This window comes from Physella acuta, unplaced genomic scaffold, assembly GCF_028476545.2.
Source record: "Physella acuta isolate Inbredline_101_S28 unplaced genomic scaffold, ASM2847654v3 ptg001487l, whole genome shotgun sequence".
In the NCBI taxonomy this organism is placed as follows: domain Eukaryota; kingdom Metazoa; phylum Mollusca; class Gastropoda; family Physidae; genus Physella; species Physella acuta.
The window spans coordinates 62,420-80,563 of NW_026733002.1; the positions used below are offsets into that span (position 1 = coordinate 62,420).

Sequence of the window (18,144 nt, forward strand, 5' to 3'; positions counted from 1 at the left end):
TGTTTGTGTTTGCGTTTTTTGTTGGGTTCGAGTATGTGTTTTCGTTTGTATTTACGTTTGTGTTAGTTTTTGTGTTAGCGTTTATGTTTGTGTTTTTGTTTGGGTTTGCATTTATGTTTTGGTATTGGTTGGTTGTGGTTAGGGTTAATTCGAAAAGTAATATATTTCCTAAACCCGGGCAATGCCAAGTATATGCTGCTTAATAAACACACAAGTCATGGTCCTTTACGGATAGGTTTTTCACAGAGGCCAATGCATGGCCTGGCCGGGTGGCTAGTAGATAATAAAGTAACCCATGCTTTTCTTTAGGGTTGGAAAACGTAGAGATTTGTAAAAATCTCGATTTCGACTTTTTTTCGCGATTACAAAACTTCCTCTATACTTCGTCTACGAGAAAGTAAAAAAAAAAAGAAAGAAAAACCCAAATAGGCCTACGTGTTCTTTAATAAAAAGGTTTGGTTGAAAAAAAAATGTAAGACATTGTATGCACGACCAAAGCTTTTATTAAACTACACATGTTTGCTTATTTTCTCATTTACAGTGCATTTAAAAGCTTGCTATTATAAAGGTTTCTCCGTTTGTTTTCTTGTGTGTAATCTCGGGACTACTGTCCACAACACCACGCAGCCTATGTCGACCAGGGGCGGATTAAGCTTGGGCGGGGCCCCGGGCTGAAACTACTTTATATATATATATATATATATATATATATATATATATATATATATATATATATATATATATATATATATATATATATTCTTATCAACATACTATTCAAGTAAATAATAATAATGGATTATTATAGCTAATAGGAACATTCGGCACTGATATTTACAAAACTGCTAATTTAAAAAAGCTGTTAATTATGTTCAATGAGCGGCAAATTGGATACAAACATCTAACCAATATGTACTCAATTTTTTAGCAAGATTATATATTGCCCCCCCCCCCACCCCCGCTACGTAAGCAGTACTAAATATATGACTGTTTACTTTAGGCCTGTAGAAGTTTCCGACCTTTAAATCATAACATATAGTTATTTGACTGTCATTCAAGTATTTATATTGAGCGTGTGAAAGCTGGAAATGCAGACTAACATTGAACAAATATAAATATCCATGAGAATATTATAATGTCGTTATAAAGCAGACGATAAAGACTGTTGGCACTTGTTTGATTACAGACGACAAAAGAAAAAAAAAGAGAATTTCAAACCGCTCTATGTAGATGTAGAAAATTATTAATAAATACAGAGGTTAAACTATGCCCAACTAAAAATAGCAGACACGGTATAAGCGTCAAAAACACACACATCCATCTACTTAGGTGTCATCCATTTATGAGGCCAACAAAAAGTTAGATTTCCACAGGTGTCCAGTTAAAGAACGCCATCACTGGCCTCTACACCCGATATTAACGTTCACTAAAAGTAAAGGCCTATAAGTGTTTTTAAAAGCTTCAGATCATAGAGTCTCCACACCAGATTCATTTCCTATATTTCTGTCTAGGCCCAATTTAGGCATAAATGTCGGTTACCGTATTAGATCTGCTGCGACATAATTGCCCATTTGGGTTGGGTTTAAATAACACGGGCACTTCCGTATTTGCTTTTAAGCTTACATTGTTTACACAGCTTTATTTTTGCTATAAACAATACAGAGTACGACTCATTGATTGTGATGTCCACATAGACCCTCCCCACCTCCACCCATACGCCGTTCACACGTATCCACAATTGTCTAAAGTTTTAGTTCCATAAGTTGATGATTTTTTATATTCTTAAGATAAATATATCTCAGTCGCCAAAAAAAAAAATAACAAGCTAATTAATTAGGCCTAGCGGTTTGTGGCATATTTTGATTTTAAAAAAAATTAAAAGTTACGAGTTCAAATTAGGTGGTAGAACGCATTACTGCTGACCTAAAAGTCCTGAGCTCTGATCCCAGGCTCAAATTCGAGAACACCCAACACAGATGGGTACCTAGAACACCCAACACAGATGGGTACCTAGAACACCCAACACAGATGGGTACCTAGAACACCCAACACAGATGGGTACCTAGAACACCCAACACAGATGGGTACCTAGAACACCCAACACAGATGGGTACCTAGAACACCCAACACAGATGGGTACCTAGAACACCCAACACAGATGTGTACCTAGAACACCCAACACAGATGGGTACCTAGAACACCCAACACAGATGGGTACCTAGATAAGTCTCATATTTTAAAAACTACTAAAAGAGGCTAGGCATAAATCAAGAACTGATCAGAATTTCTCATTTGCTGACAACAACTAAATAAGTGAACTATACCTAATATTCCATATGCTCACGAGGACCTAATGACCTAATAAGCAACCAAGACATTAATCTAGGGAAATTTAATCTATATAATTAGATCTAGATATCCCGTACCTAAAAAAATGAATATCCGAAACCTCACTTGTATTGTAATAACAAAAATGTAAAGCATCTTTCATAACTTTCTTAGTAGTGTAGCGGGTAAGCAAAGATAATTAGTTTTTCATTGATTGCTAAGGCTGGTTAATATTGTTGCTTGTCTGGATGCTTGCAAGTGAGACCTAATTCAGAATGTAGACCCTGTGCCTAATACTTGTATTATTTTAATTTTGGTTACCACCTCACTACGTGATCTGTCTGACGCTAGGCCTATCTGACTATATAACTTTCAAGTTTGTGTTTTTAACTCTAAAATCAACCCATTTTATTGTCATATGCTAACGCTGTCCGGGCTATTTATTTTAGCGAGCGTCGGCTTCATGTAAACAATGTATGATGATGACAGCTGGTATTATACTAAAGTGTGTGCTCGAGTTGGATATTTTGAACTTTACATTGAAAAAAGCTTGTGATTCAAGTATTAAAACATTGCTTTGTATAGAAAAAAACCCAACGATTTCGCTTTAGAGGGTAATTTACTATGGTTGGAAAAGGAAATTTGGGGCAATAAAAAATCGGGGGCCCCTGGCTGCAGCCCTCTCAGCTCCCCCCCCCTTAATCCGCCACTGATGTCGATGACTTGTTTTCGTCTGTAATCTGGGGACCACAGTCCACAACACCACGCAGCCAATGTTGACGACTTGTCTTGAATCTACTGGCTGGCCAGTGGTCACTCGACGACTTGTCTTGAATCTACTGGCTGGCCAGTGGTCACTAGTGGCCGCTGTTGTTCAGCGCAGCATCCACGTCGTAGAGGACGGCCAACACGTTCCCGTCTTCCATTGACAAGATCGGGACGTACAAAATAGCATTCGTCTGGCACATTCGAAAGCAGAGTTTCTTCCAGGCATCTCTTCGAAAATCTCAAGTGCCCCCCTGGGGAAAAAAGTCTGGAAGAAGCACTGTTCGAAAGGGATCCGGACAAAAGGCTGACATGGACAAAAGGGCGAGAAGTCAAAAGGCCGACTGCTAAAAGGCCGACATCCAAAAGTCCGTTCACCCCCCCCCCCCCCCGCCTCCTCCTGAGAAACGGCCTCAAGGGTCAAAACGTGACAATTGAATAAGCTAATAGCTTCCAAAATACTTTTGGTATTAGTCCATGTGATATCATTTGTCCACCCTACATTTGTCCACCCTACATTTGTCCACCCTACATTTGTCCACCCTACATTTGTCCACCCTACACTTGTCCACCCTACATGTGTCCACTCTAAAACAGCGAGGATCCAAATGTCCAGCCAGTAAGAGTGGCCTAAACTGAAAAACAAACAACTACAGCCAGGAAGTTATTTAACACTCCGTATCATCTCAAGATACAACTAGAAAAAAAACCGAGTTACTAGATTATGATTAAATATCGGAGTTTTAAGCTGTAGGGAAAAAAACGTGATGGTAGACCAGGGTTTAAGTTCATAGTTCAGGAGTACTTGACTATGGTTACAACTCACTAAATACAAGAAGTAGCGGATGTGGTGGTAGATAAATGACGTCACGCAATTTAAGTATAGCTTAGGTCTATAGGCCTACACACTAGGGCCCGCCCATACACACTAAAGACCGCCCATAGACATTAGGGACCGCCCATACACACTTGGGACCGCCCATACACACTACAGACCGCCCAAATACATAAGGGACCGCCCATTCACACTAAATATTATACACTCCCACTCAAGCCACCAATAACCTACCTAACCCTCTACCTCCCATAGTCTACCTAACCCTCTACCTCCCATAACCTACCTAACCCTCTACCACCCATAGCCTACCTAACCCTCTACCACCCATAGCCTACCTAACTCTCTACCACCCATAGCCTACCTAACCCTCTACCACCCATAGCCTACTTAACCCTCTACCACCCATAGCCTACCTAACCCTCTACCACCCATAGCCTACCTAACCCTCTACCACCCATAGCCTACCTAACCCTCTACCACCCATAGCCTACCTAACCCTCTACCACCCATATCCCACCTAACCCTCTACCACCCATATCCTACCTAACCCTCTACCACCCATAGCCTACCTAACCCTCTACCACCCATAGCCTACCTAACCCTCTACCACCCATAGCCTACCTAACCCTCTACCACCCATAGCCTACCTAACCCTCTACCACCCATATCCTACCTAACCCTCTACCACCCATATCCTACCTAACCCTCTACCACCCATAGCCTACCTAACCCTCTACCACCCATAGCATACCTAACCCTCTACCACCCATAGCCTACCTAACCCTCTACCACCCATATCCTACCTAACCCTCTACCACCCATAGCCTACCTAACCCTCTACCACCCATAGCCTACCTAACCCTCTACCACCCATAGCCTACCTAACCCTCTACCACCCATAGCCTACCTAACCCTCTACCACCCATAGCCTACCTAACCCTCTACCACCCATATCCCACCTAACCCTCTACCACCCATAGCCTACCTAACCCTCTACCACCCATAGCCTACCTAACCCTCTACCACCCATAGCCTACTTAACCCTCTACCACCCATAGCCTACCTAACCCTCTACCACCCATAGCCTACCTAACCCTCTACCACCCATAGCCTACCTAACCCTCTACCACCCATAGCCTACCTAACCATCTACCTCCCATAGCCTACCTAACCCTCTACCACCCATAGCCTACCTAACCCTCTACCTCCCATAGCCTACTTAGAGATGCCACTCACTGCCTGCGATAACGACGGCTATTGTTGTCTTGTCACGGTGGGTTTCACAAATAGTTGCCGTCCTTAGATAGCGAAAAGTGTAAAAGATGACGCGACGTTCTCAGGGTGTGTGTGTGAGGAGGGGGGGGGGGCAGAACAAATAGAAAAAAAATGCTTTAACGGTTACCACCACCACCCCCACCTCTTGATAAAAAATATCTTAAACCCAGCATAAGACATGACAGTGAAAATTTCTGGTGCTTTGGTTACAGTTTGTATTTGGTACAATCTAGTGTACCGGTTATAGTTTGTTATGTAGGCCCACATTTTAGTGTACCGATTACAGTTTGTTATGTAGGCTCACATTTTAGTGTACCGGTTATAGTTTGTTATGTAGGCCCACAATTTTCTTGCATTTTTACTTTCTCGTATATACGAAGTATAGAGAAAGTATTGTAATCGTTCAAAAAAATCTCTTGAAATTTTAAAAATTTTCACCGTATTACACCTCAGTCCTTCATCACATCCGAAGTATAGAGGACTTATTTTAATCGGGCAAAAATATTATCAATCCAGATTTATCAAAATTAAGAGGTTTTATCCATTCTGAAAAACTGGGCTTTGCAATCCTGTCCGTATGTCTGTGTGTCTGTCTGTCCGTGTGTAAACACGATAACTTGAGTACCGTTACAGCTAGGTTGATGAAATTTCATATATAAGTATTTTATCAAAATCGTAGATCCGTTTCAACTTTTGAGCGATTTCCGATAACCGGAAGTGGTACTTTTTCTACTTTGAATTTTTCAAAAGCCTATAACTTGAGTACTATTTCAGATAGATAAATGAAATTTCACATGTGAGTAAAAGATCTAATTTTCTACCTTCTGTTAAATTTTGAGTAATTTCCGTTGACCGGAAGTAGTAATTTACGCTACTTCCGATTTCTCAAAAAACTAATGTAAATTTTTAAAGTACTAATAATATTGCGCACTATTATGCACTTTTTTATTTGGCGTTCACTTGGTGTGCAATTCTTTTGTCTACGAGATTTTATTCTATTTTTAAAATTTTAAGTATTTAAAATGGATTAAAAATCATGTCTATAGCCCGAGTTCCCATCCCCTGTTGTTTTATATAAGAATATCCGAGAAAGTTTAGGGGAGATCACTCCCGGTTTATTTTACTAGATGGTTGTTTTGTAAAGAGAATACTATATCTGTGGTTTAATTATCTTTATTCTATAAACACTACCCCACGCTCTTGTATATTCTTTTTCTAAACAATCGTGAAAGCCTAGTCCTCTTTCTCCTACAATCGAACACACACCGTTGCCGGCAAATTTCTTTTGAAAAAAGTCCATTATTAGCCGGTGTGGCACTTCGCCCCCCCCCCCCAGAGACAAAGTATATATATATATATATATATATATATATATATATATATATATATATATATATATATATATATATATATATATGTGTGTGTGTGTGTGTGTGTGTCTTTGTGTGTGTGTGTGTGTGTCGGCCTACATAGGCCTATATCTTTAATATATACCGCATTCGCGTACATGTTTGTGTATAAGCTTTAATCACCGCAGACATAATAGTAACGATGTTTATCTATAGTCTGTTAATAATGCCGTTGGATGCAGCATTGTTTTCTCTATAGTTAGCACGTTTACGTCATGGTGTCACCCCCACCGCCTTTATAATAATTGTCGATTTGTACTTAAAAGACAATTTAACTTAAATAAATCATGAATGGAACTGGCAAAACAGCATTTTTCTTCTGTACATTTTGCAATATTTTGCCATGGTGTCACTCGGTGCGGTCCGCACACAGAATATGCGCAAAGAAAAAATGCGCAACCAGACAAAAGCGCAAACAGAAATTCGTAAACAGAAAAATGCTGACACAGAAAAATGCGGACACAGAAAAATGCGCAAGAGAAAAATGCGCAAAGAGAAATTTGCACAAACAGAAAAATGCGTGAACAGAAATTTGCACAAACAGAAAAATGCGTGAACAGAAATTTGCACAAACAGAAAAATGCGTGAACAGAAATTTGCACGAACAGAAAAATGCGTGAACAGAAATTTGCACAAACAGAAAGATGCGCACACAGAAAAGTACGCAAACCGAAAAATGTGTAAAGAGAAATTTTAGCACAAAGGCATATATAGACTAGATGACACATTTATACATGATTGTTAGGGCTGCTGTGATCTACCACCATTTAAAGCATACCACTACCATAAGCATTCACATCACAACGTTACAAGCGATAATCGCTTGACACAATGCCTATTATTTTCTTGTTCACTATTTATTCAACTACTATTCTCGTTTAAATAAACATAAAACTATCCTTGATATCGGCATTACACGCAGTATTTCCCAAGTCCGAACTCCCTAGCTTGCATACCATAACAACCCGTTCCTATCGCAAAACTTCACTCTCTTTCATCCGCGTCAACAAACATGTATTCGTTATATCTTTCGCACCAACAATCATTTGCACCAACATACCCTGATAAAACACACATAACAATGATGTATTTAATATTATTTCATCATGACGCACCTACGGCTCCCGGTCAAAAAACCCCTGGATATAAACCCCCCGACATAAACCCCCCCGGACAAAACCCCCCGCGACATAAACCCCCCGGATGATAACCCCCGGACTGAGGTTTATATAAAGAAATAACGACGATGATGTGAACCAGAAAAAAAAAATACATTAAATTAATTTAATTTTTTACGACTAAGAAAATAGTTTCTACCTAAAAAAATGCTATTCGAAATCAAGGAGTGACCTTAGTTGTATTTGATCAAAGATCGGGCACCGACAACACCTTAGATATAGGTCATCCACATGTGGGAGCCGTGCGGATCAAAGTAACACATTTTTAACAATACAAAAGATTTGAGATATTCACTGGCGGAAGCTTGGTTAATAAATTAATATCCACTTTGGCACACAGAAGCATGGTATGAATACGACATCAAATTTATGTCTCCACAAATCGTATAATTTCTGGAATGGAGTTCGTTCAATCCAATAAAGGCAATTTAAAGGTGATTTTTACTTTCTCGTATATACGAAGTATAGAGAAAGTCTTGTAATCGTGCAAAAAAAAAAATCGAGATTTTTACAAATCTCGACGTTTTACACCTCACTGATACGGAAAAACATAATTTTGCAACCTTGTCCGTATGTCTGTGTGTCTGTCTATGTGTCTGTCTGTCTGTCTGTCCGTGTGTAAACACGATAACTTGAGTACCGTTACAGCAAGGTTGATGAAATTTCATATATAAGTATTTTATCAAAATCGTAGATCCGTATCAACTTTTGAGTGATTTCCGATAACCGGAAGTGGTACTTTTCCTACTTTGAATTTTTCAAAAGCCTATAACTTGAGTACTATTTCAGATAGATAAATGAAATTTCACATGTAAGTAAAATATCTAATTCTCTACCTTCTGTTAAATTTTGAGTAATTTCCGTTGACCGGAAGTAGTAATTTACGCTACTTCTGATTTCTCAAAAAACTTTTTAAAAGTTTAAAAGTACTAATAATATTGCGCACTATTATGCGCTTTTTTATTTGGCGTTCACTTGGTGTGCAATTAATTTGTCTACGAGATTTTATTCTATTTTTAAAACTTTAAGTATTTAAAATGGATTAAAAATCATGTCTATAGCCCGAGTTCCCATCCCCTGTTATTTTATATAAGAATATTCGAGAAAGTTTAGGGGAGATCACTCCCGGTTTATTGAAGGCTATGTTTATGTCAAGCAAAAAGATCTGGCGAACGGCGTTGTGTCATTTGAGTGTGCCAAAAGACACAGCAATCATCACTCAGTCAATTACTACGATTACTGAAGATGCCAAGGCCAAGCTGCCCTCGGTTCCACACATACGGCGTAACATCAGGCGTCAACGTCAAACGTTAAATCATCCACATCGCTCACAATCTGTCTTTTTAAAGTTATAATAAAAATAAAACAGTTATAAATATTAATTTTGGTTCTCATCATCTTTGGTTTTTCCTTATATAAACCTCAATTGGGGGTTTTTTGTCCAGGGGTTTATGTCGCGGGGTTTTTTTGCCCAGGGGGTTTATGTCGGGGGGAGGGGGGGGGGGGGTTGTCCAGGTTTTTTTTTGACCGGACACCCGCACCTACATTTCAATCGCAGTCATTTTTTAGTCCTCGTCAAGGGCTTTGAGTCTGACCAACAGTTTTTCCATACGGCCTAGTCATCTATATAGGTGCATGCAAAAAATTAGCCAGATATACAGAGCTTAAGTACCCTAAGATGTGTGTTGAAATAATCCTATTTTTCACATAAAATACAAAGATTATATAGGGAAACACGACTGGTCAGTTTTTTTCCCGGATATGGCGAGATTTTTCTGACACCCCTAGGCATTATCCTACCAACCCACAATATATCAAGGAGGGTCGTTCGGCAAAAGTTTTTTTTCCCGTAATATATCTCACGAGCCGACCCGCGGTGTATCATACGCCGCTATTTAGTTGTTTTTTTTCTACTTTTCAGTAATTCATAATTTGTGAATTCGACAGTACCAATGCTGCCACTGAAAATATTTGCTTTAAAACACTACCCCCCCCCCCATTCCGTGAAAGCAGTTAGTTACCTCCTTTAAGATTAAAATCGTTTCAAACTAAATTATCTGCCCCTAAAAGCCGTCACCAAACCCGGCTCTACGACTTGTAAACATTTTTAGCGTGAACCACAGCTCACCTGACCATGTGAGGGGGAGGGGGTGGGGGGGTGGTGGTGGTAGGTAGCGATAGATAGGAAGAGAGGGGACTGCAAGGCGCGCTTTGCAGCTTGTTTTCTAACGTCTCACAGAAGAGAATTATATATATAGATATAAAGAGAATTTCACTCCCGGTCATCTTTTAGCCCTCTTCGAGGGCTTTGAGTCAAATCGACAGGTTTCACGTACGGCCTAGCCATTTACCTAGGAGCATGCAAAAAATTAGCCAGATGTTCACACGGTAAGTACCCTAAATTCCGTGTTGAAATTACCCTGTTTTTCCCATAGGGAAATACGACTGGTCAGTTTTGACCAGTTTCTAGATTTTTCCCGGATATGGCAAGCTTTTTCTGACACCTCTATGCGTTCTCCTACTACCTCACAAAATATCAAGGGGGGGGGGGTCGTTCGGCAAAAGTTTTTTTTCGTAATATAGCCAATATAAGGCACCGGTCAGTCGAGCTCAATTTTGACCCCCTCTCCGTAGATTTTGCAGCCAACCGGCCCCCGTGTTCTATTGCCCCGAGGCAGGAGCCTGCCGAATTTGAAGCGCCTGCGGCGCCGGGAAGTGCACGATCGGGCACCCGAGCACTTTGCTTTATGAGGGAAAATCGCACCCTCACGGGGCGACGCCTTTGCAAAATTAAAACATTTTTTTTTTTACAGAAACCTCACCTAGAGTGTTATAATCAACTCCCCAAAGTTTGATGGCGATCGGATGAACGGTGTCAAACCGCAATCGACTTTTTATACCGTATATAGAGAAAAAACAAATCGCAGCGATTTTGGGGAGTTGATTATAACACTCCAGGTGAGGTTTCTGACACCCCTGCGAATTTGACATTTTTTCCCGCAGAAACCCCCCCATGAGAATTCTCAACAGCTTCCTTAAACAAACAGACAGATATACACTGATATATATATATATATATATATATATATATATATATATATATATATATATATATATATATATATATATATATATATATATATATATATATATATATATATATATATTTTTTTTTTTCTAGTTCCATCTTTGTGAGACAAGCTAAAGTAATGAATATCACGTTAACTGTCCCGCGAAAGCTAGACTACCTAATGCATAGCCGTCTTCATAATAATTTGGGCCTACTAAATAAAAAAAAAAGAATAATACTTTTATAACTAGTGTACTAGATCTAGATTATCTTAAAATTCTAAGTGGCTATTAACATTTCATCTCGGTATTTGTTGTTTTTAAATTTTATTCCAGGTAAATACGGCGGAGGGAGTTTGGCTGTTCCCATCGTCGTTAAAACAGTGCTGTCCCGACAGCTAGGCCTGAACTAAGCCTACACACTTTGAGGCTAAAGCCGGGCCCACGGAAACTGAATGTAGTGAAAGGTAGTGATGTCACTCAGGTAGAAATTAGGTTTATAAACAACACGCGAAGTAAAATAGAATGACAATAACAATTAGTGATTTTAAATGTAAAAAGTGGAGATTTCAGTAAAGTTATCGACCCGTCAGTTCATCCAGTTTTTTTTGAAAGATCGATCCTTCGTAGCCCAGCAGCCCCCGTTTGTCTCGACTAGATCTAGAACTCTGCAGCAGATCGAAGAAATTCCCACGGATTCTAGGACACGGAAGTGCTATTTTACAAGGAACACACAGACTGTCGTTCACGGTGGAGTTGCATGAATGGCTGACTGCCTGTCATTGCAAACACCCTGATAGGAAAAGCTGTGTGCATTTACAATGACCATTGTAATCACACTGATTCATATTTTAATCAGATAGCACTGCGGAATTATCTGAAGGCAATTTCTTGTCTCTCATCTTCCCTCTCTCCCAGCTGAGGGATTCCGCTCCGTCGTCGTTCAAAATGGCGTTCTTTCACACTCATCATTGTTTTCTATTTACAACGATTGTGCTAGCTCTTTTGTTTTATTCTGTTGCCTCGAATTCAAGCAATTGGGATTACAGTAACATAAATTTGGATGTTAATTTAGATCTAAATCTAGATCTACCTAGATCTAGTAAAGTTAGGAACCGCAGAGAGCAGTCTATTCATCTAAAATACACTCAAAATTTATCAGTGAATGTTCCTGTGTTAGAAAATGCACCAATGTCCACAAATCTGTTTGATTTTAATTCTGTCACCTTCGAGAATAATGCTGCTTCATATTTATTCAGAGTTTTGAAAAACGCAGACAGCATACCACAGAGTGATAATCTGTTTACAGTTGACAGCAGCAGAATTTTGCGCTTCAAAAATGAAACAGAAAGGAACAAATTCTTTGATTATGAGCTGTTTCCCAATGTTGTTGTTGTAGTTGAAGTTACATCTGATTCAGATTCCAACGGTATGGGTTTGTATGTTTTGTATTGTTTAGATTCGATTTGATTAGGCCTACAACAAATGATTATCCAGGTTTTCTGTGGAGGGGGGTGGGGAAGAAAAGAGCAAAAGAAGGAGCAAATTTTTAAACACTATTATTTTACTATTATGTGACTCTATCTGAATATCAGTCTAGCAGCCTTGATCTATTTCTATACTATATAAGGTCTAGATCAATAGAATAGTATTCTCTTGGGGGAATTTTTATACTAGTGTCCGATAATAGAACCTATAAAAAAGGGGTGTTATGTTACTCACTCTGGTATTTAATTAAATAGGCCTACACAAATGCCTGGCTAATGTCAATGCTAACCCTGTCCCAAACCCCAACCCTAGTCCTACCATACCCTTAACCCTAATTTCTAACCATAAAATTAGTCAACATTACAATACTACTAACAACCCAACACACCTATTTTATGGAAGCGTCTATTAATTATAGGACATCGGTATCTAACATCATCCATATTCTCTATGCATATATATATAATAGGCCTATGTAGGGCCTATATATATATCACATGGGCCCTTCTATACCTACCTTATAGGCCCTATACAATAGTACATACCTATGCAATTTAATAATTTTTAAGGAAAATGTTTTATCCTTTGTGCCTATATTAAAGAAAGCTATAATTTTTGAAAATTTACTGAAGTGTCAACAACCGAACTGAGTAATGGTGATTTTGTTCAGTATGATAGCTTGGGCGCCTAGGGTCTTAGACATTAAACCCCTCTCATTTACTTCCCGGCCACTACCCACCTGCTATATAATTATTACTCGTAATCTACCTTCTAGTGGGGCTTTAGTTTTATTCCTCTATTAAGGGTTGTCCATAAATGACGTCACAATCGTAGGGGGGAGGGGGTCCGTAATTTTGTGACAGTGGGGGAGGGGGTTGAGATGGTGCGACGCCACACTTTTGCATTATAAAAAAGCAATGTTTTAGACGTTATTTCGTGTTTTAGAAAACTGTTTTAATAAATTGTTATAGGAATTGATTAAAATATTCTATTTTGACAGAGTTCAGACAAGATTTTAGAAAAATCTCGATGTTTTAAAAAAAAAATCAACTGCAATTTTGGGGGGATTGTAGGCTGAGGTGTGACATCATTTTAGGGGGGTGGTCTGGAATTTTGGGGGGGGGGGGGAAACGTCCAAAAAAGCGTGGGGTCATTTATGGATGACCCCTTAATACTTTCATTTTGATAAAACTGCATTTGGGAAAATAAAGAGGGAAACTGGAAATATGTTGATGGGGGTGAAGAAAATTTCTGAAAATTGAAAAATAACCTTCAACAAATAAATTTGGTTAAATTATTTAAGGCTGCAGCTATTTATAGTTCACTGTGAAGGCTATTCTTACTCTGACCAATCAGCACAAGGCATTTTTCTGTGATTCTAAAATTCCCCTATTTATGAAATATTTATGCAATGTAGAACTTATTTTTATAGATCTAACCTTATCACTAACCCTGAACCATAACTCTAAACTTATCCACTTATCCTAATGCCTAACCCTAAACCATCTAAACCTACCCCAATGCCTAGCTCTAAGTCTAAACTTATCCCTAACCCCTAAATCTAAAGTAAAATGACAAAAAAAAGCAAAACAAAACTCAGAGCAAAAAGGAATGGAACCCTTGCCATGAAAACAAACCAGCTGATGCATAACTTTTTTGACCACCCAGCAGTTCCAATAATGTTCAAAAGTCAAGTGTCATGTGCAAGATGATAAAAAAAAATTATGCTCGCATGTACAGGACAATGAATTTAAAAATAAATTTGATTGGTTGGTTAAAAATAACGAGCTATGAATAGCCTACTGAGGGCTATTTGTAGTTAACTACCAATAGACACTCCCTTATTTAATTAGCATAGGCCCTATATTTTTATAATTAATAATTTTTTTTTTTTGGCCTAATGAAATTTCTAACTGGATTTAGTGCAAAGTTAAAATTCTTTAGGGCCTACGTGTTATAATTTTTGTTAAAACATGTTTGGGATTTAATTAACATAACCATAATTAGCATAGTTATAAAAAATGAAAATTTTTTAAGCCGAGACTTTAAATTTTGAAAGTGTGTGCTCAAAACTCAATATTAGTATATTTAAGTTACATTTTGAAATCAGCTGAGTGCTAGGAATTAGGATGAGCTTACTGTGCTTCAACGCAGGCGCACTCATCTGAAAATGCTGAAAAAAAAGTGATGTGGTTTTGTGCCCAATGTCTCAGAAAATGTTCCATATACCCATCGCATGTTTAGTATATATATATGTAGGTCAAGTATAACTACACTTGTTTCCATGATGCATGTCAAGTTTATACAGTAGGCCAATAAATAACCATCAGGTGTTATCAAGTAAATTAAAATGTTACATATTCAAAAGTCTTGAGTTGGATCCCAGTATTGAGTCTGTGCAACAACCCTGAGCACACCCAGCTCTTATAGGTACCTGACTCACATTAGGGAAAGTAAATGAGGCTGGACATAGTGACTCCACACTATCCTTTCATATGCAAAGGTCACTGAAACTGGTGAACTCCACTTCATCACCTGCCCCATGGACCTTAAGGGTTATTTTACTTTAGTATGGGAAATTATCTTCTGGGAATGGTCAGTTCTGTGGGTATGGGAAGCTACTATCTGGGAATGGTTTAGCTCTGTATGAGAAATTTCCTTGTTAGTTTATTGAAAGATAATTGCTGCTTATATTGGGTAACCTTTAACTTTATGAAAAAATACAAGTTCATTCAACAAAGTTGATCTTGTTGTTGATTCAACAAAGTTGATCTTGTATTGATTTTTCAGATGTGAAACTGTTGAAAGTGAACATCCCATTGGCTGACATCAATGATGAGCTGCCTGTGCTGAAGAACAAACCTTTCCCATACCAAGCAGCCATTCCTCTAGAGCCTGACCCTGGTCACATCGTGTATCAGCTCTTAGCTGTTGACCCGGATACCAACCCTGACCTGGAATATGCTTTAGCAGATGAAGCCGGTAAGAAGTTTTTGCTTCATTTAAAAAAAGTTAAATATTGTAAACTCTTTTTAAGCCTTGCACAATAGTTGTGTGTGGCAGCTACCTATAGACATATTGTCTGTAAGCCTTACACAATAGTTGTGTGTGGCAGCTACCTATAGACATATTGTCTGTAAGCCTTACACAATAGTTGTGTGTGGCAGCTACCTATAGACATATTGTCTGTAAGCCTTACACAAGAGCTGTGTGTGGCAGCTACCTATAGACATATTGTCTGTAAGCCTTACACAAAAGCTGTGTGTGGCAGCTACCTATAGACATATTGTCTGTAAGCCTTACACAAAAGCTGTGTGTGGCAGCTACCTATAGACATATTGTCAGTAAGCCTTACACAAGAGTTTAGCGTTGCTTACAGACAGAGTGGTTTCACTTTAAATTATAATGTCTGTAGGTAACTGCACGTTCTATAGGTCAAATGGTAGAGCACTTTGACTGCTAACTCAAAAATCTTGAGTTTGGATCCTGGGTTTGAGGCCGTACAACATCCCTGAGTCCACCCAGCTCTGACAGGTACCTGACTCATATTAGGGAAATTAAATGAGGCTGGGCTCCGTGCCTCCATACTATCCTTTCATTAGCAGAGGTCACTGAAATAGGTGAACTTGATTTCACCTACCCCATTGACCTTTAAGGTTTGAAATGGTATTTTACTTTAGTATGGGAAACCAACTTCTTGGAATGGTCTAGTTGAACAGCCTTTTCTTTATGAGATCTGTAGGTGCAAAGAATTTTCGTTCACATTTTATAGACACGTTTCTATTGAAAAACATAAATATCAAATGTGTGCAGAATGTGTCTGTGGTCATGACCCACATTGCTAGTAGACTTTAGTGCAGTCTGTCATAAGTTGTTAACAAAGTTACCTAATCAGACCAGATATAGAGCTTGTGAAAGAATCAATAATAGAACCATGTAAGTAGCTAGGCCAATGCCGCTGCCGAGAAAATCGGACAAATCGGCTTTTCCCTACCCCCTGCATGTTTAACTCTGTTTTTTGCATGATTTTATTGTGTTTATATTAACATGTTATACACCATTCTGTTCGTAATTGAATAACCTTTTAAACTGTATAATTTTGATTTTAATATGATTTCAAACGTTGAAGAAATCGCCGATTAAATCGCATTTTTTACCCTCCGCGGCGACGTGCCGATTAGGGGGGAGGCTTTTTCACCTTTTTAAAACAGGGGTGTAACTTTGAGTCTATAGACTCTTCGAGTTTTCGCCTTTCAACAGTGAAACTTGGCAGAAATACAGATTAGATGTAGACGTATACAGCGCAGGGTTCGTCGTCAAAATATATTAAATACTTTCGGAGATATCGTACAGCAAAGTTGAACCAAGTTTCCAGGGTTATTTATGGACCGATTTTTAATTTGAACCCTGCGCTGTATTGCTGAAATCTGGACGTTTATTAATATGTATGATATGTACTATAATGCCCTAAGATAGAGACGTCTATAGACTTTGAAGTGGACCGAAAATCAAAACATAACGCGCCGACCGCTGGCCGACTGAACCGCTCGGCTGTGCTTCGAATCGCCCTCTTTACAAAGACGACGCGTTTCAAAATTCTTATACACGAATCGAGTTTACATACTACAACAGTGAAACTTGGCAGAAATACAGATTAGATGTAGACGTATACAGCGCAGGGTTCGTCGTCAAAATATATTAAATACTTTCGGAGATATCGCACAGCAAAGTTGAACCAAGTTTCCCGGGTTATTTATAGACCGATTTTTAATTTGAACCCTGCGCTGTATTGCTGAAATCTGGACGTTTATTTATATGTATGATTTTCTCTACAATACCCCCAAATAAAGCCGCCCATACATTTTAAAATGGAGCAAAAATTAAAATTAACGCGCCGACCGCTGTCCGACTGCGTGCTCTGCTGTGTCGATCTACACACCGTGTGGCACATCCGAATGCCTGGTCATGTGACGCTAGGCGGTCGATCCGATTGGATGATACTGTAAACAATTTCTAAAGATAGATAGGCCTACATGTGTTCCCGTGTTAGATTAATCTATAAGCCGATAGGCATGTTTCATAATTTTGTCCTTACCCATTTAAAGGGGAAAAAGTCTTATTAATATTTACGGCTCAGGTTTCAAATTTATCTTGTTTTTAAAATTAATCCAGATGGTTACTGTCCGATTATAACAATTCTGCGTTTCGCGCACCCTAATTTCATTTAAAAGAGCATTTCTTTTTCATAAAAACGGCTTTAATTTTTTTTCCCGGTCCCCCTTTTTTTCACTACACACTTACATACGCTTAACAACGTGGAGGATACTAGCCTGCCAAATTGACCAAAAAGGGATGGGGTGGGTGTGGGTGGGCATTCTGTATAACACCCAACGTAACACCCATAGCCTACGTAAGCCTCACCCCGCCCCCACTAGTCCGTGACGCGACGAGCCGACGGTCGTCGCCTTTGATGTTGTACAACACCCGTACGGTACCTACTCAGTTCGTGGTGGATTCATACCCCACCTACCCCCACTTCACTTTGTGGAGTTGATGTTACTAACCCTCGGGCATAGATCAAGAAATCTTGCCAGACTTTTGTCTCTGAAAGTACATAATATTCGTCTGACACGTTCATCGGGTTGGCCGACTAGCCTATCCAGCGGTCGTGTTTACGTAATAGGGCAATAAAATTCGTTGGTCAGAAGACCTGGTTACCGACCATGTCTGATTGAACTAAATCTAGGCAAAAGCTGGTGGTGGTACACGTGTCTGTGTATAGCCAAACGCAGTA

The 18,144-nt window shown here is 39.0% G+C and overlaps 1 protein-coding gene across 2 annotated transcripts in view; it reads left to right on the forward strand.

Moving 5' to 3' along the window:
• The window catches only part of LOC131928345 (neural-cadherin), a 103,232-nt gene that overhangs the window by 20,246 nt on the left and 64,842 nt on the right, over positions 1-18,144 (forward strand). Inside the window, exons 2-3 of one of the 2 annotated variants that reach the window (XM_059284347.1) lie at positions 11,199-12,291; positions 15,141-15,332. In XM_059284347.1, the coding sequence (XP_059140330.1) occupies positions 11,811-12,291; positions 15,141-15,332 (673 nt within the window). In that variant the 5' untranslated portion in view covers positions 11,199-11,810. The remainder of the gene's footprint in view (positions 1-11,198; positions 12,292-15,140; positions 15,333-18,144) is intronic. The other variant, XM_059284348.1, reaches the window with a different exon arrangement.